At 50.5% G+C, this 22,173-nt stretch overlaps 1 protein-coding gene across 1 annotated transcript; it reads left to right on the top strand.

The window, feature by feature from the left end:
- The first annotated feature begins 5,064 nt into the window (after positions 1–5,064).
- On the top strand, positions 5,065–20,276 carry ORAI1 (ORAI calcium release-activated calcium modulator 1). Its single transcript, XM_034637904.1, has 2 exons — positions 5,065–5,638; positions 17,218–20,276. The coding sequence occupies exons 1-2, from the start codon at positions 5,339–5,341 to the stop codon at positions 17,827–17,829; spliced, it is 912 nt and encodes a 303-aa protein (XP_034493795.1). The 5' UTR covers positions 5,065–5,338; the 3' UTR covers positions 17,830–20,276.
- The last annotated feature ends 1,897 nt before the right edge of the window (positions 20,277–22,173 follow it).

Here is a 22,173-nt window from a genome sequence, read left to right as displayed (position 1 = left end):
CTTAAAAAAAAAAAAAAGAGTGGGACACTTACCTGACTCAGCCACCCAGATGTCCCTCAAGACTTATTTTAAAGCTAGAATAATCAAGACAGGATATACTGGCATAAGAACAGACAAAGAGAGTGATGGGATAGAAGTGGAGGGCCAGAAACAGAACTTCACGCATAGTTACTTAGTTTTCAACAAATCTGTTCATGCGTTTTTTTTTAAGACTTTATTTATTTGAGAGACAGAGAGAGCATGTGCACACGCACGCATGCAAGATGGGGGAGGGAGAGGGACAAGCAAACTCCACTCCGAGTCCAGAGCCCGATGGAGGCTCTATCTCATGACCCAGAGATCATGACCTGAGCTGAAATCAAGAGTGGGCACTCAAACCACTGAGTCACCCAGGTGTCTGCATCCATGTATTTTAATAGGGAAACCTTATTTCCCTCAAAAATCAGCGTGAGATGGATCACGTGCCTAAACATACAACAAAACCTCTACATCTTGTTAAAAATCTGCGTCTTCTAATTTTTTATTTTTAAGATTTATTTACTTATGTTTTAAAGTTTTAAAACATAGGTAAATATCTTCATGACCTTGGGGTTGGAAATGATTTCTTAGCCCGGACATAAAAAGCACTACCCATAAAAGGCATAGGCACAAACACATGGACCCAGCAATGACTTCTGACCAGGGAGAAGAGTGAGCCCCACAAGCCCAGGAACTGGGGACCAGGAAGGCAGAGCAGGGACTCCCCAATACAGCCTCTGAGCTCCAGGCTCAGAGAATTATTTGGAGATCAACACCGGAGTCCACAAATCCTAATTCTGAGTTGTGCAACCTGTTTGCTGACAGTTACCTAACTTTGTTTTCAGCTTCCTTCACCCAGTTCTTTGATTCTGAAAGCCTTCGGGATCATTCACGGGAGCTGCCTTCCAGATGTCTTGCAGAGCCAGATCTGGGCTGGGTGGCAGAGGGATCTCACCCATTCTGTGGCACATAGTGGGAGCCACAGGGAGGACTATACTGGCTCCAGCTCCATACAAGGAAAACTTTTGAATTGTTAAAAATAACCAATACAGAAATGCATGGCTTCTCGAAGGAGTAAGCTTCCCATTATCAGAGGTATTCAAGCACTGCTCTGTAGAGGCATGAGCTCAAGAAATGGGGGCTGTTTTTATTTTTAATTTAGGGTGGGGTTTTTTTTAAGTTTATTTGTTTATTTTTAGTAATCTCTACAGCCAATGTGTGGCTCCAACTGAGGACCCCTGGATTAAGAGACACACCCTCTCCTGACTGAGCCTTCCAGGTGCCCCTAATTTAGGGGTTTTAAGTCTTAGATCAGTCAGAGGGGGAGGCATAGATGAGAGAAGGAAGTGAACAAAAGCAAGTGACCATGAGGGGCCCCAATATTCTCTTTTTAAAATGAAATAAGAAGTGCCTGGCTGGCTCAGTTGGTAGAGCATGTGACCCTCAATCTCAGGGTTGTGAGTTCTGGCCCCACATTGGACATGGAGCCTACGTAATAAATAAATAAATAAATAAACTGAAATGAAAGTGGACAATTCTTTGAGGGCTTATTAGACAAGAAGGGGCAGGAGGGTTCCTCTTCAGCTGGACATCTCATTTATCCCTCTTAAAAATCTGCCTGTGGAAAGTGACTAGGTGTCCAAATTCAGGGTCCATGAATAGGTATTTGTAATATCTCCATTTTTGCTAAGACGACTGGGGGCTCAGAGAGGTTAAGTAATTTGCCCGAGGTCACACTGCAACTGAGTGACCAAGGAACATCGGTAAAACCAATTGTAAAGACTGAAAGTACTTAAAAACTAAGGCCCATCTAGTTCAGTGGTTCTCAAACTTTGCCTGAAGAACTTGCTAAAACTAAACTGCTTGGGTGGGTTTTAGTAACTCGCATTTTAACAAAATACCTCCGGAGATGCAGGGGCAGGTGTGACTTTGGTGGTGGTTAAGCCCCAGATTCTGGAGACTCACCAACTGGGTTTAATGTCCTGTAGTACTACTTACTGGTTTTCTGCACGTTTCCATCTGTAAAAAGGTGGTATTAATACCATGGGTTGTTGTAAGAAATTCCAGAGTTGAATATAATATATTCAATATAATAAAATTTCCCCCTGCTTGTGCTTGTGTGCTCTCTCTCTAGATTAAAAAAAAAAAGTTTATTTATTTATTTATTTGACACAGAGAGAGAGAGAGAGAGAGCAGGAGCACAAGCAGGCAGGGTGGAAGGCAGAGGGAGAAGCAGACTCCCCACTGAGGAGGAAGCCCAATGTGGGGCTCTATCCCAGGACCCTGGGATCATGACCCTAGCCGAAGGCAGATGCTTCACCAACTGAGCCCCCCAGGGACCCCTGGTAAGTACTACTTAAGTGTCAACTTTTTTTCACCCTATGTTATGGAGAGCTTGCTACCAATCTCCAAAGGCAGCTCAGGCCATCTTTGGTCAGCCCTGGGCTGTGCCCATTAGCCACAGTGATGGGGCGGGTTGCAGCAACCAACCCTTTCAGTTGGATCTGTATACACTCATGCACAGAATTCACTGAAAAATTCTATTTGGCTTTTTTGGATATAACCCGCAAAGGCTGAGAGCACACCTCCCTGGCCACTAGAGGGAGCCATACATGGTGTTTGGAGCACTGCGGGGATGGGCAGCTGGGGTTCCAAAACAGACCCTCCACTAAGGTTAGTTTGGGATGGAGTTGGTGCATCTCAGGTCCCAGCTGGTTCTAACAAGGGTGGGAAAAGGTTACTAACCACAGGCCCTTTCTGGCTCTAGGACTTAGGGCCGGAAGCAGGAATTGTCCAGATGCCTCCCCTCCAAGTCTGGATAATATTTTGATTTTTTCTGCTCCGTGCACATGGTAGGACTCAAACCCCAGAGAATTAGAAGGGGGGGAGGGGCGTGATGGAGGAGTTGGAGAAAGGAAACTTGGCTGCTTCCCAGCCCCAAAGCCCCCTGCTGAGCTGCCACTCCTAGATCCCATTGTTCCTTCTAAATCAGCAAATCTCTCCTTCCAGCTTCCAAACTCTTCCCCTTTCAGACCTGGTCTCCCTCAGTCCCCATCAGCTTCCAAATGTTGTGTGCGCCCAATTTTTGGACCCAGACACATCTCATTATCTTATTCATTGAACATGCTTTTTTGGGGAGTGTCCGGTGTGCCCATGAGAGTCCATTGGTTGTTGAAGAAAGGATTTAAAAGGATACGGACTTGCTCTCATTGGCTGGGGTGGGGGGTCATGGACAAACAAGTCAATACATAAATAAATTAGGTGATTTCAGATATTGTAGTAAACAGAACTACAAAAGAACAAAATAGGGTGAGGTGATAGAACATGAAATGGGAAACACTTTAGACAGAAAGGGAAGGTCTTTGGAGGTGGTATTTGAACACAGTTGGTTAAGTAGAAGGAGTAACAAGTACAAAGGCCATCCAAGAAACAAGCTCAGTGAAGGGAGATTGGAAATTCCAACTTTTCCTAGACTTCATGAAAACTCCTGGAAAGACCTCTGAAGAATCCCAGGGACTTTGGGGAGGAAGGGGCCTTCAGGTTTATCCCATAATGTGGGGGAGTGAAGGGGCGCTCTCTAGTGGTAACAAGAGTTAATAAATTTCTCCGTGGCTGACTGGAATGCCTCATGCTTGTGATGTGACTGGGCTAATTATGAGCTTCACTCATTCCCGTCTCTCCCACACTTATTCATTCAACAGATGCTTACTGAACGCCGCCTATGTGCCAAGCGCTATTCTAGATACTGGTAGAGTTGTGAAACTGACGTAAATGTCCCTGACCCCCTAGAGCTCACATCCTAAGGGACAGTCCTAAGCCTAGTACTGTAACCCCACCTCACCTCTGCCCTCCACTGTTGCCCAGCTAAGTTGCCGTCCTAATGCTCCAGCAGCCAGATATTGCTACTTCAGGGTCTCTGCACTTACCGTTTCCTTCCCCTGGAAGGCAGGTTCCTGGCTCTTTGCATCGCTGGCTCAGGTCTCATCTCAGATGTGAGCAAGTCAGAAAAATGTAAACTTATTTATTTATTGCCTATTGTCCCCACTAAAATATAAGAGTCCATGAAGGTTACCATTTTCCCGGAATCCCTTAGCCTCGCACTTAATAGGTGCTCAGTAAACACTTGCTGAATGGGTTTGAGCATTCATTCATTCAAATATTGGGTGCCAACCGGGTTATTACACACCAGACGCTGGTGAACCATTAAGTGAACAATTTGAACAAAACAGATAAAAAAATTCCTGCCCAGAGCACTCTAAAATTAAAATTACAACCCCCACGGTGCCCCTGGGTGGCCCAGTCCCTTAGGCATCTGACTCTTCATTTCCATGGGGTGGTGAACTCAGGGTCTTGAGATCGAGGCCCCTGTCAGGCTCCACGCTCAGCTCAGAGTCCGCTTGGGACTCTCTCTCTCTCTCAAACAAATAAATCTTTACAAATTGCAACCCCTGCACTACTCACCCCCTCTACCCTGTTTTATTTTCTCCATACATTTATCACCTGAACCATTATAATTTACTCCTTGGTGTTTGTGTGTCTCCCCTCTCGAATGTAAGCTCCACGAAAGAGGGGATTTTGTCCTGGGGATCTTGATCACCACGCCCCCCTCAGCGATCAGAACAGTGTTGGCACCAGGTGGTTGCTCAGTAAGTACAGACTGAACGAAGTCTAGATCTCAGCCTCCTTTTTCCCCCCAGACCTTGCGCCACACAGTTCTAAGGGGGAATGGCCCTCAGAAGGCGCCAAGAGGTGACCTCAGGCGTCCCGACCCAGGAGCCCGAGCTCCGGGCTAAGGGCCATCAGAGCAGCTGAGGAGATGGAAGGCGCGGGCAGCAGGAGAGCAGCGAGGCCCTAGGGTCCTGGAGATCTTCCAGGAAGAGGCGCGAGCGTTCACAGAGCATCGCCAGAGACGGTGGGCGGTGCCGTCCGAGGATATGAGTCACATGACTCGCTCCTGCACCGCCCATCTCCTCGTGGGCGGGGTGTCAGGAATGGGCCGGGCCGCATGCTAATCGACCCGAGGCGGCGGCCAATCGTGGTCCGCGCGGAGAGTCCGGGCCACGGATCTTGGACGCTGGCTAGCGCGCAGGCTCGCGTCGGGGCGGCCCCGGGCTTTTGCAAGCGGCGCGGCGGGCCTGCGAGCTGGGGCTGCAGCCGCTTCCTCGACCTCCTTCTCGTCCTCGGCGGCCGGCCGAGTAAGGCCCGGCCCGCGCGGGGGGCAGGCGGCGGCTGCCTCAGGCGGAGGCGGAGGTGCGGCGGAGGGTGGGGGCCGCTGCCTTCGCAGGAGCCCGCGCCGGCCCGCGCCTTTGCACCGTGCTCCATGCATCCGGAGCCCGCCCCGCCCCCGAACAGCAACAGCCCGGAGCTTCCCCTCAGCGGCGGCAGCACCACCAGCGGCAGCCGCCGGAGCCGCCGCCGCAGCGGGGACGGGGAGCCCCCGGGGTCGCCGCCACCGCCAGCCGCCGTCACCTACCCGGACTGGATCGGGCAGAGTTACTCCGAGGTGATGAGCCTCAACGAGCACTCGATGCAGGCGCTGTCCTGGCGCAAGCTCTACTTGAGCCGCGCCAAGCTCAAAGCCTCCAGCCGGACCTCTGCTCTGCTCTCTGGCTTCGCAATGGTGAGCTCGGGCCTCCCTACCCTGCCCTCTCTCCTGTCCTCCTGACACTCCTGCCCACAGCCCCGACGGGGCCTACCGGGAGCAGGCTGGGCAGGCCGGGCGGGGAGGGGGTGCGGGGAAGATCTGGGAGAAAGGTGTCGTGGACGCTGGAGGGGGCCAGACGTACAGGCTCTGAGCAGAGGTGGGCGACAAGTGACATCTGGTGTGGGAGACTGGGTGTCAGACAAATGTCCAGGGGTGGGGGGCTCAGGTGCCTTCAGATGGGTAACTTTGATGCATGCAGCAAGTGGAGAGAAACAGGATCTTCGAAGTAAGTCTCTAAGAAGACAGTCCCACATATGTTCAGAGGCAAAGGAAGGACATAAAGGGTCTGATCTCCGTGGGAGCAGGTGTCAGGAGGTGGGGAGGAGGAGTAGGACCCCTGAGCTGTCTTTCTTGAGACCCCACACTTGAGGCCAAAAGGCATTGGCCATGTCCTTTTATCACTTAGTAGAGGGGATTTCCTGACACTCATTCTCCCACTGCATTTTCCGAGAGCCTCAGCCTAGGGTTTTGACAACTATTCTCCACCCTCAGTTTCTTCTCCAGAAACTTGCCACTGAGTCATTGGGTGTGGGGGAGGAGGGTGGGACATGTTCCTCTTGATTGGACTTTTAGTTGATTGGGGGCTCAGGCATCGTTTCGTCTTCCTATGCCAGGCTGGGCTGGAGTGAGAAGCCTTTGAGGGGTTGGGTGCGTGAGGCTGCAGGTTAGGCCAAGAAGTGGTCCTAAGGGTGCCTTCAGGCCTGGAGTCTTCCACAGCAGGGCCTGCAGAACAATTCGTGGTGATCACAGTGTGACATCAGCCTGTGTGAGTGGGGTCTGCCCTCCTCTTCCAACGTCTCTAGCCCAGGGCACTCCTGCCTCCCCAGTAAGTGAGCTAAGCCCTTGGCCTTGAGGGAGGGAGTGGCTGCACCCTCGTGTTTTCTTGGGAGTGTGTCTGGTACTCTCCCTGTGTTCTACAAACAAGTGGGCCGACGCAGTGGAGCCTGAACTTTTAGAAGCCCTGAGCGGGCCCAGAGCACAGTGGGCCTCAGTGAAAAAGCCAGATGATTGGGGGTGGGGAAGAGCCCTCCTGTGTGAGCTGCCTGTGTGACCTCAGATACATTTTTCTCTCTGGGTCTTAATTTCTGAATCAGTAAATGAAGGCTGCTACTTAGAAGTATCTCTGACTTTAAGAATTAAATTGAGGAAGCCCTTGAGAGGGGATGAGAGAATGTGTGTGTGTTTGTGTAAGGGAGTGGCACACTAGTTTTGGTTTAGGTCATATGATGGAATTCTGTTCTGTCAGTCCTAAATCCTTAGAGACCAGTCTGCCTTTGCCTGAAGAAGCTCTAAGACTAGCTGACTGTTTACCAATCACTCACCCTGTACTAGGCATTGTTTAGGTTCCCTAAACTTCCACACTAACTCCTCAACCACCTTCTGAGGTGGTTTTGCCACAGGACTTTCTGCTAGAGCAGGATTTGAACCTGAGTTTGCCGGCATCCAGAACTGTCTTGGGCACTTACGCCTTTTGTGGTGTGGAGTTCTGGTCAGTGTCCAGCCAGGGACATGTTGGGACCAGGTCTCCTAGGAAATGAGAGAGCAGGAAAGTTAAGCAGAATAAAATGTTGCAGTTTTGGGGGCAGGGACTGACACCATTAGCTTTTCACAGCTGTGCTCTGGGTTTAAGATGGTGGCACACCTGTTCCCCTTTTTCTTGGGGTCATAAATTCATAGCTGCCCAGGCCCCTTCCCACTCCCGGAGAAGTGAAGATCTGATGGGTTGCACTTTCCTGGCCTCTGGAGTCCTCTTTGTCCTCGAGAAGCCAGCCTCCTAATCAGATGGCACCTTCCTCTTCCTCCTGCTAGAAACTGCAGGAAGTCAGGAGGCAGGTGGCATTGGGTGGGCCTTGGCTCACCCAGAGTGTATCTTGGGGACCTTTATTTTCCCTGGTCAGGGTGGAGAAGGCTTCCTGGCTCCTCAGATGAACTCCCCAAAGTTCCTCTGGCAGGGAGGAGCTGAACCCCATCACAGCCTCCGTTCTGGGGAAGCCGTTACAAGACAGTAACTGTCTTTGCTGTGAGTCTATAAATCTGTGGGAGAACTGGAGTTAGGGTGAAGATAGATCCGAGAGGCAGGCAGCTCTACCTGTATCCCACCCCCCACTACATACACTCAGCTTTGTGAGTGAGCCTCTGAGAGAAAGGGGTGCCACAGGACTGAGCACCATGGAAACAGAGTGAGCGAGTTTCCTGGACTACTCTCCCTTGGCCCGTGAGTCAGCACAACCAACTTCCTGCCCCCAGAGGGCTTCCTTCCTAAAGACCTGGAAAACCAGAGAGGCACTGTGTGACCTCTGATCTCCAAGAGTAGGAGAGTTGGCAAGGCTGCCAGGCTCACCTGTTCAGCAGGTGAGATTGAGGGAGGGTCTCCTAAGAGCCTGGAGGGGATTGAGAGACTCCCGGGAAAGGCCTGGCGGGATGCGCTGATATGCTGGGGAGATAGGCTGTGGGCTCTCAGATAAGCGGCTCTATGCCCTGGAGCCAGTTTCGTCAATGTGGACAAAGGGGAGACATATCCTGCTGTGCCATGGACTTGGGTGAGGATTCATTATGAGTCCCGCCTGGGCACACAAGAGGTGGAGGAATTTTCAGGATCTGATCATATAAACATCTTAGCTGGACCCTGTCTAGTCGCAGACAAGAGTCCCACTCCTGACAGCATTTCTAGAAACAACAGGCCTTTGCTGCGCTTAGCATCCAGACTCCACAACCAGGGGCCTTGGATGTAGCACATGATTCGCATCCTGCAGGTGCTTCTTGCACCGAGGGTACCCTCGTGGGCTGTGACCGGGGTCATCTGTGCCTCAGTTTATCTCCGTGAGAGCCAGCCCCCTCGGCCCGACCCTGTGTCCTGCCGGACTATGGTGAGCCCACTGGCAGTCTTGGTTTGCTGGGGAGGGCAGGCTGTAACGTTAGCCTAAGCAGAAGATAATTGGGAAGGCCAGCCTGCTGCCGTAAACAAAATGCTTTCCACGACCTGGGATCAATTATTTTTGGATTATCTGCCTCCTCAAGTTCTCTGCCCGCCAGCACCCTTTTGTTCCCAGGTTCCAGAGCGGGTTCAGAAATTGGCTTGGAATTTCTGTGAAAATGACTTGGAGGGAAGAGCTGAAATCCTGAGACACTGAGCCTCTGGGGATATGTTCAGAGTTCAGGGGGCATGGAAATGAGTGAGAAATTGGTGTTGCTCCTCACAGTGCTAATTACGAATAGTGATCATTGTTTGTGTTGATCGGGCTCTTGCTATAGGCCAGACGTTGTGCTAAGTGTTTAACTTGACCATCTGTTGTATCTTCACACAACCTGGTGAGGGTAGGGGCTTGTCCCAAGTGAATAACTTGCCCAAGGTTACTTGGCTGGTTAGCTGCAGAGACTGTGACCCTGGGGTAGCCCCACTGCTGTGGAAGAGGACTTACGAGAGTGGTAGGGAGGACAGAGCTGGGAGGCTCCAGTATGACCGAGCAAATTAAGAACAAGGACTCGAGCCGGACAGCTTGGTTCAAATTCCAGCTCTACCACTTACAACCAACCGTGAGATCCTGGGAAAGTTATTTAAATGTCTCTGGGCCTTCCTTACCTGTAAAATGGGGATAATAGTAGTACCTACCTCATAAGGTTGGAGTGAAGATTCTTTGAGTTAGTATTTGCAAAGCACTTAGAATGCACCTGGCCCAGGTTTTCAGGAATCCCGCTCACCCTTGTTCTCATGGGACTGCTTTAAAAGGGTTAACTGATTTAGAAGGATATGATTCCAGCTAAACCTTGAGCTGGTAGAGTTATGGCTTGGGGAAGAGCCCTCTGATCAGAGGAAGTGTTGGGAATAAAGTTAGAAAGACGAGAAATTTAGGGTCTCAAGGAAAGGCAGCGGGGCTGGTGTAGCTGGAGTTAAAGGTGTGGAAGGAGCTGTTGAGAAAGGTGAATCTAGTCAGGGAAGATGTTACAGGGAGGGCCTTGACTGACTGTTTCAAAAGTCTGAACTCTTATGTAGGCAGTAGGGAGCAGTGCAAGTTATGTGATGAATTCTAGAATAATCTTGATGATGTTACTATTTACTAACTTCCAGGCATGAGCCTGGGCCCTTTTCTTCATTCTTATTTAATCCTCAGATCAACTCTTAAAGGTATGTACTATAGATAGAAAATCTAAGGTTGGGGGCACCTGGGTGGCTCAGTCGGTTAAGCGTCAACTTCAGCTCAGGTCATGATCTGGGGAGATGGGGGTGCTCTGCGCTCAGCGGGGAATCTGCTTCTCCCTCTCCCTCAGCCCCTCCCCCCACTCGTGCTCTCTCTGTCTCTCTTTCAAATAAATAAATAAAATCTTTAAAAACAAAACCAGGGGCGCCTGGGTGGCACAGCGGTTGAGCGTCTGCCTTCGGCTCAGGGCGTGATCCTGGCATTATGGGATCGAGCCCCCACATCAGGCTCCTCCACTGTGAGCCTGCTTCTTCCTCTCCCACTCCCTGCTTGTGTTCCCTCTCTCGCTGGCTGTCTCTATCTCTGTTGAATAAATAAATAAATAAAATCTTTAAAAAAAAAAAAATAATAAAAACAAAACCAAAAACTAAGGGGCTCCTGGGTGGTTCAGTCGGGTGAGCGTCTGCCTTCAGCTCAGGTCGTGATCCTGGGGTCCTGGGATTGAGCCCCAAATAGGGCTCCCTGCTGATTGGAGAGTCTGCTTATCCCTCTCCCTCTGCCTGCCACTCCCCCTGCTTGTGCTCTCTCTCTGGCAAATAAATAAGATCTTTAAAACAGAACAAAAAACAAAAGCTAAAAATACCTAAGTCTCATAGAAACATGGAGGTTAAGATACCCGGCTAGTAGACTTCAAGGACTGGTAGGTCTGACTTGGCGCCATTTCTACTTAACCACCCTCTGGCTGCTGTAGCTGGTTGATAGCTGGGCCTTTGAATCCTTCCAGATGTGGGGTTTTGCACTCCAGGCTGTTCATAGATGGAATTTGTCGAATGCCCCAAGGGGAGGGAGCTCCCTGCCAGCTGAGAAGCTTTTTGTAAAACTTCACAAGTGCCTTTCATGAATTTCTGAAATTTTCAGCTGGGAACCCTGTTGAGTTCTGCTGGTTGTTGGGTTCAGGGCTGGCAGAGGAGAACTCTAGGGTTTCCCAAGGTGGCATGATGGAAATCAGTGTTTGGAGTTGGGGTGGGGTCTCTTGGAGAAGTAGAACTGAGAAGGTTCTAAGCAGAAGCCAGCAGGTTTCTCTGTAATGGGTCTTCTGGGTAGGCTTTCATAAACTTTATTTAAAATTACTTAAAAGTAATTTCTATACCCAACTTGGGGCTCGAACCCACAACCCTGAGATCAAGAGTCATACGTTCTACTGACTGAGGCCGCCAGGCCCCTTAGGTAGCCTTTAATATACTCCCCAGAAGGAATGTCAGAGACTGGTAGGACCACAGACGCTTCTTCAGAGGAGAATCTTGTGAGACTGGGATTTGACAGCCAGCCCTCTTTGGTTTTTGAGCATTGGTCTAATCCAGAAATCAGACACCTTTTTCTATAAAGGGCCAGATAGTAAATATTGTCAGCTTTACAGGCCACACAGTCTTGGTGGTAAACTACTCAATTCTGCCATTTATTTTTTATTTTTTTTTAAAGATTTTATTTATTTGTCAGATAGGGAGAGAGCAAGAGAGCACAAGCAGGGGGAGTGGCAGGCAGAGGGAGAAGCAGGCTCCCCGCTAAGCAAGGAGCCCGATGCGGGACTCCATCCCAGGACCCTGGGATCACCACCTGAGCCAAAGGCAGATGCTTAACTGACTGAGCCACCCAGGTGCCCCTCAGTTCATCCATTTTAGCTCAAAAACAGCCACAGAGGATAGGGAAATGAATGGGTTTGGTTGTGTGCCAATAAAACTTTATTTACAAAAACTGCAGTCTAGAGGCCACAGTTTGCCAAACCCTGGTCTAAGCAGCATCCACATTTTTGAGTGCATACCCCTCGAAAAAAATGTTAGTGGTAGCTTCAGTATCGGTATCCTTATGAATGAGATATGCCTTAATATGTGTATTATGAACACATAAAAATACAAAAAAAGTTGAAAGGAGGAGCTAAATAATAAATGAATGTCATTGGAAGTTCTAGTATGGCCTCCGCAATGGATCGCCGAGGATGATCCCCCAGAGATGTCAGAGACAGGGTCTTACCTTCATTTATTTCTTCAACAGTGTTTTGACCCCTGGAGGGACAAGTACTAAATGCTGGGGAAACAGGGAAATCAGAGTAGAGGGAAGGGAACAAGTCTTCCGGTAATTCTGCCTTTAGGACATGTTTGGTAAGTGCGGTGGTGGGGGGAGCGTGGATGGAAGGACACTTGTCACAGTCTGAAAATACTTATTTGCCTAAATGTTCAGGGCCTGCCACCTCCTCCCTGGGCAGAGATTTTGCCCTCCTTCCTGCGCTCTCCAAGATGGTCCAGGCACATAGTAAGCTCTCAAGACCTATTTCCCACCAATGGGCGAGTGGCCCTGTCCTCACCCGGGAGGCCCCAGAGCGGGGCTGACTTGGAAGGTAAAGCCTGAGGAAGCTGGAATTAGCTAGACACCCAGAAAGCCTAGGCCTGTCCTCCCCAGAACCTACAGGGTCCAACTATTTGGCTTATGACATAAATTTAGTGAATTGCAACCAGCTTTTTTTTTTTTTTTTTAATGAAATTAGAACGGAACTAAAGAGCAGCGTGCATTGCTTGTTGTAAGGATAGGCTCTATCAGCGTCCTTTAAGAAGTATTGTTTGGGGAAACTTTTGTTTCTGTTATAAATGTGTATCTATTTATAGAAACATTTGGAGTACTGGACTGTAGTGGTCAGAAGAGTTTGTAAACCACTAGACTAGGCCTCGATCCTCTCTTAATAGATGGTTTGCATTTGAGGTAGGGCCGGCAGGCTCAGACAGCTCTGGGTGACCCTGGGTGACTGCTTGGCAGCCCTTGTGTTCCAGGCTGGGGCCACCCACCCTCCTGAAAGAGTGAACAATGAAGCCCAGGCTTGGAAAAAAGTTGGGTCTCCCAACTGTGGCCGTTGGGGGCTGGCCAGGCATGGGAGGGCTGCCTCGGAAGGGCCTGGACTTCCAGGTGGCAGGGGTCTCCATGGAGCCCAGCAGGAGTGAGGAGAGCTAGTTGGCATTCGGCGTAGCAGGCAGATGCCTGGCAAGGCCAGCCAGGCCCCACCCTTTGCAGAATCACGTGGTCCTCTTCTTGGCTCATGCTTAAAAATTGGTGTCCTAGTGGCCCCTGTGCGGGGTCCATGGACCAGTGTGCGGTGGGGCTGGCAATCTCTTGTCCTTCCTATCCCTTTAGGCCCCATGTGGCCAGGTTCAAGCAGGCCCTTGGCTGGCTGGGAGCTGTTTATTTTGGGTTAATGGGCCCAGCATTCTGGCTATATTTACCTTGCGAAGCTGCTTGCAATCTGATCTGATCTGATCTCTCTGGGACTCAGCTGGGGCCCTGGGAGTCGCCTGCCAGATTCCGCAAGGCCCCCTTGACTTTACTCTGTCTGTGGGGGGATTTCCCAAGAGGGAAGCATTCTGGAAAAACAGTGGCTCGTATTCCTGTGAATGGTTTTTTTATCCATTATCCAGGATCCAAGGTGCATGCCATCTGTTGCTTCTCCACATTATTCCTTTCCGCAGCCCCATGGCACTGAACTTGGTCCCCGGTGTACATACAGCCGGCCCGTATGGTCAAAGTCCCAGGAATTGTCGGGGCTGGTGAGGGTGATGGAGTTTCTTCCAGAGCTTGGCAGGAAGGCCTTTCCTCTTCCTTGGAGTGCCCGGCGTTTCAGGCTTTGCTGTGCCCAGCCTTTCCCCAGCTCAAGACCTCAGGGAGGGCTCGTGGGTTCTGGTGTCCCCAAGCCAGGTATGTCCCAGTAGCTGTGATTTCTGGTCCTGGATCCTGTGAGTGTGACAAATGGTATGAAAGGGTCTTCTCTGTCCTGCCGAGGTACCCATCGGGCCCTGTGTGGTTTGGGGCACACTTTCTCCTTATGCCCCAGGTTCGGAGCTGGGGCAGATGAGGCCCAGAGTGGGCATCCAACTTCCTTACCCACCCCAGAGGGCAGAACCTTGGCTCATGGGGTCAGTTCTCTCCAGCCTGAGCTGATGGTACCCAGGGGCTGTTCATCTTTTTCTTTTTTTAAATTTTATTTATTTAAGCAATTTCTACACACATCATGGGTCTCGAACTCACAACCCCAAGGTTCAGAGCCTCATTTTCTACCAACTGAGCCGGCCAGACACCCCTGGGCTATTGCTCTTCTGCCTCAAGCCCCCTGCTTTTCTTTTCAACTAAAATTGATTGAGCACCTCCTGTGGTCTGGCCCTGTGTTAAATGCTTACATGTCAAGACTTCATCCATTGGTCCCCTCAGCGACTGTCTTAGTCCATCTGGGCTGCTGCAACAGAATGACGGACGGGGTGGCTTATAAACAGCAGACATTTATTTACTCACACTTTTGGAGGCTGGAAGTCCAAGATCAAGGTGTCGGCAGATTCAGAATCTTTTGAGGGACTGGCTTCCTGACTCCCAGCTGCTGTCTACTCACCTGTGCCCTCCCATCCCAGGAGGGGCAGGGGGCTCTCCGGGCTCTTTTTTTAAGGGCACGAATCCTGCTCGGAGGGCTCCACCCTCGTGTTCTAATCACCTCCCAAGGCCCCACCTCCTAGTACCATCACATTGGGGGTTGGGATTCCAGGGTGTGAATTTAGAGAGAACTGTAGCAGCACCCACATGAGAAAAGTGCGTTTATGATCCCCTTTGCACATGGGCTTTAGAGCCAAGTAGACTGGAATTCAGAGCTCCCACTTAGTACCAGTTACAACCTCTGGGACAGCTGACCTCACCTCTCTGAGACTGTTTCCTCATTTGTAAAAGAATAATAATGATCTTGCTCATAATCATTGACACTTTATTAAGCTTACTATATGCCAGGTCCTGTTCTAAGAGCTTTATATTCTTCAGCTCATTGAATGCTTATAACGACCATAAATGGGCCCCTGTTTTATAGATGTGGCACAGAGAGGTTGATATACTTGTCCAGGGTCACTACCAGCTTTGTAAATGGAGGAACCAGTTCATTCTTCACGGCTATATAGATGGGGCGACACCATCTGCTCTGTAAGGGAACAGATTGGTTACCTGTGTACGTCCCCCGAGTGCTCAGCTCAGAGCCTGATGTACCTGATAAGCCTGGACATTTCCAGTGAGTGAGTAAATTTAGCCAGTGGACCTGGGGCAGCCAAGCAGCGGGCTCTCCTGCTTGTCCCCTCTCTGGTTTCAGGTTCCGGGGCAGCAGGCCAAAACAGGAAGAGGAAGTGCTGGGGGTGGGGAGGTGGTGGCAGGAGGCACGCATTGCTGGAGGGTGCCCCCCTTTTCCAGTGTGGGCAGCAGCCTGGTGACAGAGACCGGGGTGCCTTGGGATGTGTCCCTTAACTCGTGCCCTGGTGGCCTGCCCTCACCCATGTGTACTAAGAATTCTCAGGATTGGCATTAGGCCACCAGTGATCTTAAAAAACAGCCAAAATCCTGGTGGCAGTGCCCCAGATTTATAGGAGTTTGAAACATTCTGTAAACTCCTGGGCTGAACTGTTCATATGGTCATCCGTTGTGGCAAGTGAGGGTAAGAGTATGTGAATCTCATTGAAATTGTCTGAAAAGTCCTGTGAATACATCTACCTGGATGTTCTAAGGGGGGTGTAGCCATTATTTTCACCAGATTCTCAAAGGTGTCAGACCCCCATATCAGCTCTATCCTGTGACCTTCATCTCCCCATGTGCCCTCCTTTTACAAACAAGAGGGGAGGGTTTCGACCCAGGTCAAACAAGGAGGCAGGGCTGGTTCTGGAGCCAGGACTCAGGCCCCCCAGTTTGGCCTTGCTGTTCTGTCATCCAGAGTGTACCTCTCCAGCAGGAGGGTAGAAACCCCAGAGGATTCCACGTAGAGGTAGTGGGTTTGAGATGAAGTTTCTAAGCTGAAAAATAATAAAGCTCACTTTTATTGAGTGTTTACTCTGTGCCAGGCACTACGTATTTTACATGGACCTAAGTATCTTACAAACGACTTAGTCCTCACAACAGTCCTCTGACCATGTACCATTATTCCCATTTTACAGTTAAGGAAACTGAGTCCCAGAAAGTTGAAGGAGCTTGCCAGAGCCATATAGCCAAAGAGAGGGCAGAGGAGTCTAGGTTCAAAGCCAGGCAGCATGGCCCTAAAGCCCGCGCTCCCAACCACTGCCCCACGCTGTCTTTCTAGGGCAAAGGAAGGGTACAGAGGTACAAGAAATGAAAGCAAACAGGGCCAGGCATTTGGGCAGAAGGAGAGCTAGTGGGGTAAGAAAGAGCCCACCTCCTCCCCAGGAGTAAGGAGGGGTCAGGGTAGGTTGGTATAGGGCCAGTGGATACATCTCAGCCTTGGACCTCCCCCACCCAGAACCTGGTACACACATAGCAAACACTTTATGAAGGGTCACTGTGCATAATGGTACTGTCATTGGCGCTTGCTGCCTCAGTCCCTCCAGCCCGGGCAGGCAGACCCTGGCACGGTGCCCACTGCCCGCTGTTCCCAGCCCAGATCTGATGAGTTGGCCCCTTCAGATGGGGGTGATCCGCAAGGCCCAGGTGAAAAGCAGCAGGTGGCAGGCCCAGAAGGTGCCCCTGGTGACCCTGGATCCACAGGTCTCCAGGAACTGGGAAGCAGCTAGTGCGTCAGCTGTGGGGCCCGGAGCGGGGACTAGGGGGGCTAGGGGAGGAGATGGCCCCAGGGCTTGCCAACCACACGGCAGCAGCACTGGGCTCTGTCTTCTAGGAAGCTTCTGCGTTCCTTGTTGGTTGGTGCACTGTGTTCTCAGAAAGGGCCTGGGCCTGACCTAGGAGGGCCTTCATCTCTACCCCACCCCTCTCTTTGTCCCTGGAGCAGGGCATGAAGGGGAAGCCTGTGCTTGGGAACGGATGTGGGGCCAGCAGAGAGAGTGGTTAGTGGTTGCTGCTGCTTTTTTTTTTTTTTTTTCCCCAATGAAACTGTATTGTAGTAAAATATACAGCAAACTTGTTTGTGGTGGTTGGTTTTGAATACCTAGCTGGGTGTTAGGAGCAGTGGTGACTATTTGGGAGATGTTTACCATGTACCAGGGACTCTCACTTAATTGTTGAAATAATCCTATGAACTACTGTGATATCTTGGTTTTACAAATAAAGAAGTAAGGTTCAGTGACTTTCCCAAGGACATGTGGCTAGCAGGTAGCAGAACTGGGATTCAAATCCAGGCAGCCTGGGCTCTACACCTGCTATCTTCACTAGTACCTCTTCAACCCTAAGTGAGTGGGTCCTACTATCCCCACTATATAGATAAGGAGACTGGGGCTCAGAGAGGCCAGGTAACTTGCCCAGGGTCCAGGAGCTCGATGGGAGGGGAGCCAGGATTTGAGTGCGGCTCTGTGGGCCGGGGGGGTCCCAGCACTCAGCACGCCTCTCCCCTACCCCCAGGTGGCGATGGTGGAGGTGCAGCTGGACGCCGACCATGACTACCCGCCAGGGCTGCTCATCGCCTTCAGCGCCTGCACCACAGTCCTCGTGGCCGTGCACCTGTTTGCCCTCATGATCAGCACCTGCATCTTGCCCAACATCGAGGCCGTGAGCAACGTGCACAACCTCAACTCAGTCAAGGAGTCGCCCCACGAGCGCATGCACCGCCACATCGAGCTAGCCTGGGCCTTCTCCACCGTCATCGGCACGCTGCTTTTCCTGGCCGAGGTTGTGCTGCTTTGCTGGGTCAAGTTCTTGCCCCTCAAGAAGCAGCCGGGGCAGCCCCGGCCCACCAGCAAGCCCACGCCTGGTGGGGCAGTGGCCAGCGTCAACGGCAGCAGCGCGGGCGGCATCACCCCGGGCCAGGCCGCCGCCATCGCCTCCACCACCATCATGGTCCCCTTCGGCCTGGTCTTTATCGTCTTTGCCGTCCACTTCTACCGCTCACTGGTCAGCCATAAGACGGACCGACAGTTCCAGGAGCTCAACGAGCTGGCCGAGTTTGCCCGCCTGCAGGACCAGCTGGACCACAGAGGGGATCACCCCCTGACGCCCGCCGGTCACTATGCGTAAGCCCTTCTGGGCTCGGGCACTTCAGATCTCTGGCCTTAAGCCGCTCCCCACGACCTCGTCCTGCCCCAGCCTCAAGGACAGCCAGCTCAGGGGACTGGGATTTTGTCAGGGGGCAGAGAGTGGAGGGAAGAGGCTTTTTTTTTTTTTTAAGAGAAACGACTGCACTTTGAAACTTTCCTCTGAGAGAATAAGCACTTCCTGTTCTTCCAGCTTCAGGTTCACCTCCTGGTAGGAGGCCACCGGCGGGAGCCAGAGTGGGGACAAATGCTCCCTTTGTCCCTCCTCCTCCCGTGTGCCTGTGCCACTTGGATGCTTCTTGTCTTTTCTGTCTTGACCCCCCTTCCCGTTCAGTGTCGTGTGTGTGTGTGTGTGTGTGTGTGTGTGCGCACATGTACAAGCGTATGTGCACACACATAAATATACTCATAAGGGACACCTCTTGTGTGTGTATTTGTTGGGTCTGGACTGGTGCCCCAATCCAGTGAGGCTCTAAGCAAAAAAAAATTTTAATGTTTGATTTTGAAATTTTTCAAACCTATGAAAAATTTACATGAATAGTAACTGAAATATCCAGACAGTCAATTCTTGTTATTCACAGCAGTGGTGTTCTATGAATCAGTGGGTATCGAACCACTGCTCCTGTGGGGTTAGGTTCCTACGAGCGTTTGGTCAGGATATTCTGCCAGGCGTTCACTAGGTAACCTTGTTTTATGTGTTTCTGTTTTTGTTTTGTTTTAATTTTTAAGTAATCTCTGCACACAGCGTGGGGCTCAGACTCACACCCCTGAGATTGAGAGCTGCGTGCTCTACCGACTGAGCCAGCCAGGCACCCCATGTGCATTTCTGTTTAAAGACACCTTATTTAACACAGTTGTTGGTTCATGAGCGATGAACTCAACTCATGGCTGACAGCACAGTAACTTGTACCTAAATGAAGCTTTTCCAAAAGGCATTTTCTCTGTAAGGCACATCACTGCCTTCTTTTTAAATATTTTATTTTTTTAAAGTGATTTCTGCACCCAGTGTGGGGTCGAACTCACAACCCTGAGACCAAGAGTCGCATGCTCCACGGACTGAGCCAGCCTGGTGCCCCGCTGCCTTCTTTTATAGCAGAATCCCTGGGGTGCCTGGCTGGCTCAGTCCGTGGAGCGTACGACTCCTGGTCTCGGAGTCGTGAGTTCAAGCCCCATGTTGGGCATGGAGCCTCCTTAAAATAAAAATTAAAAATAAAAAAACAAAACAAAAGTAAAATCTCCAACAGAGAGCACGAAATGTGAAAAACATGGCCCTGAATAGAAGGTGAAAGGACACGTGCTTAGGAAGGCTGAGACAAGAGGGCAGAGTGGGGCCTGTTTGACCTCGGCGAGGAAGAGATTCGCAAATACTAAAGCTGTGAACGAGGAGGATGAGCTGTACCTTTCTCTTCTGAGGCACGTGCGTTAGTTGCAGATATCATCCTTCATGCCTAACTACTTCCTCCTAAAGCCAAGGACATTCTCCCTAGCCTCAATTCACTAATCAGATTCAGGGATTTGACATTGATGCAGTACTGTTTAATAGGGCGTTCATGTTCAGTTCTCCCCTTGTCCTGATCATGTCCTTTCTAGCCTTCAGGGTCATGTGTTGCATTCACTTGTCACATCTCTTTAGTTGCTTTAAATTTGGAGCCGTCTTTTCTTGCCTTTCTCACATTGACATTTTTGGAGTCCAGGCCTGTGGTTTTGTAGAATGCCACCTCGGTCCGGTTTCCCCAATACTTGCCCACTATTACAATCAGGATGTGTGTCTTGGCAGGAATATTTATCTCTGTTTTGCAGACGGCAAAAATTGATGCCCAAAGAGGTTAAGTAATTGGCCAGAATTCGAACCTGGAAAGTCTGGCTCAGAGCCCAGGCTCTCACAAAAATCTTATATGCTGATTCTGTTTTTGCTTAAGAAATTGGAAGATCCAGCAGCAGCAGCACGGGTCCCACCTTCTCACAGAGCAGCAGGGAGGAGGAGCAGAGTTGCAGCCACCCTCTTCCCCAGGAGATGTGTTTGCTACAGTCCCCACCATTCCCTCTTGTCTCACACCAGGCCAGCTTTGTTTATTACTTACCTGGCCCTCCACGGTCCCAGGAAGCCAGTACAGAATGTGGTTTTATAAAAAACAAAGTCCTTTGACTGAAGTGAAAGTTTCTTGGGGGAAAGTGTGGACTTAAGTTCTTGTCCTTCTATGCAAACTCAGACATGCTAATAGCAGCTTTGTGGGCTGAGTGGGGCAGAGGACCCTCCTTTTTCCTATTGTAGCTTTTTGCCTCTATCCTGCGTCACATGCACTAGGACCCACCCTCCCCAGTCCCTGGACAGCCCCAGACTGGGACTGAGTAATGCGGAGCAGGGGCCCCTGTGTGAAATCTCCATTGCTCCCCAGAGAAGACTTGGCCATCTTCCATCCATTCCCCTCCCCCGCCCCCCTCCCTGCTTCTGCAGAGACCTGGGGGCTGGCTGCAATAATATCTGGACTGCGACTCTAGTCAGGTGCTCCTTCCTAAACTTGCCCAAAGTCAAGAGTCAACAGATTGGCTTGTGAAATGGAGATTTCCAAGCCTTTCCCCTGGAAAGTTGGTCTGGGTAGATCCAGAATCTGTATTTTTTTTTTAAGGTGGGGAGGGGCAGAGGGAGAGGGAGAGAGAAAATCTTAAGCAGGCTCCACGTTCAGGGCGGAGCCCGATTCGGTGCTCAATCTCAGGACCCGGAGATCATGACCTGAGCCAAAATCAAGAATCAGATGCTCAACTGACTGAGCCACCCAGGTGCCCCTAGAATCTGTATTTTTAACATCCTGGGTGCTCAAACCCAGGCAGCTCAGGGAAACACAGTAGTTAAAGGACAGTCTCTCTTTAATTTCAGTTTTATTTGTATTTCAGACACAAATAGATTCACAGGTTCCAAATAAAACAGAGAAAAGTCGCCCGCCCTCCCCTGTTCCCAGTTTCCCAGTTCTCTCCAGCGGCATCCGTTGTTGCCTGTGTATTGTGTTCCATCTAGAGAGATTTCATACATAAACAAGAACACACCCTACTTTTTCTGGTGGGAAAAAGAAAAAAGGTAGCCTTCTCTACGCTCTGTCACTGTTCTGTAACCCGAGCAGATAGAGTAAGGTGAAGTACAGTTACTTTCTAGCTTTGTGACCCATGAGCCTCCCTGAACCTGCTTCCTCCTCTACAACGGCAGCAATAATAGGACACCCTCAGAATTGTGGGGTCATGGGGGGGAGAGGAGGAGACAGGTGGAACTGTCAGCTTAAAGCCTGGCACCAAGGGAATGCTCTTTGTCCCCCGAGTGGGCCAGGCTCAGCTTCCTGATGGGAGAGGTCTAGACAGAACCATACCTTGGGGTCGGGCCACCCCACTCATGATTTAGAAGGCAGAAAGGAAATTGTGTCAGTGTTTATGGAGTTTCTCCTGTGTGCCAGGCACTTGCTGAGGCCTTAGTGAACATCACGGAGTTACAGGGTTACACTTCGGACATGGGGCTGAAAAATTCTGTAGAATGTTTACATTATAGTGTGTTTAGCAGGGCCCTCCACCGCCAACCACTAGTTGCCAGTAATATCTTTCCCTGCCAGTTGTGACAACCAGAAATGTCTCCAGACACTGCCAAATGTCCCCGGGGAGGGAGAGGAGACAAAATCACTCTTGGATTAGAAGCACGCCTTATTTCATCCTCATGTTAACCACAGTAACCTGGTGGCAAGGACCATGATTGCCCTGTGTTTGAGGGGAGGAAACCTAGAGAACAGAGAGGTTGGGTGCCTTATCTGAGAACACACAGCTCCTAAATCACCTCTGAGATTCACACCCAGGCAGTCTGACTGCTGAGCTCGTGTTCCTACCCATTATGTAAGAGTCCCTTTTATCTTGAAGAATGCTGCCTAGAATTATGCAAAGTTCTTCCCAGGTCTCTGTTTCACAATTAACCTCAATACGTGTTATTTGTTAATGTCTATTAGCAAGCCCTCAAAAACATCCCTGTGAGATCTCCTAAGTGCCATTTTACAGATGGGGCAACTGAGGTCACTTGCTTAGGGTCACAAGGCCAGTACGTCAGGGGTTCTGGCCCCAGCTGCACATTAGAATCGTCTGGGGAACTTTCTGAAGGCCCAGGCCTCACCCCAGACAGATGAGAGTCTGGGCGTGAAGCCTGAGTGTCTGTAGCTTTTAAAGTTCCCACAGGATCCCAAGGTCGAGCACTCCTGTGTTAGGTTGAGAAGCCAGGTCAGGTCTCGACCCCAAATCTCAGTGGCCAATGTGACTAGACACAGGCTTTTCTCCCTAGAGCACCTCAGAGGTTAGAGACCTA

This window comes from Ailuropoda melanoleuca, chromosome 12 (assembly GCF_002007445.2).
Source record: "Ailuropoda melanoleuca isolate Jingjing chromosome 12, ASM200744v2, whole genome shotgun sequence".
Taxonomy (NCBI): Eukaryota; Metazoa; Chordata; class Mammalia; order Carnivora; family Ursidae; genus Ailuropoda; species Ailuropoda melanoleuca.
This window is presented reverse-complemented; position numbering and strand designations above follow the sequence as displayed.

Bases quoted from the DNA above. Each gene is read 5' to 3' on its own strand.
- ORAI1 (XM_034637904.1), top strand. From the start codon at position 5,339: ATGCATCCGGAGCCCGCCCCGCCCCCGAACAGCAACAGCCCGGAGCTT. The intron at 5,639-17,217 runs GTGAGCTCGGGC...CCCTACCCCCAG, and splicing joins TGCTCTCTGGCTTCGCAATG to GTGGCGATGGTGGAGGTGCA.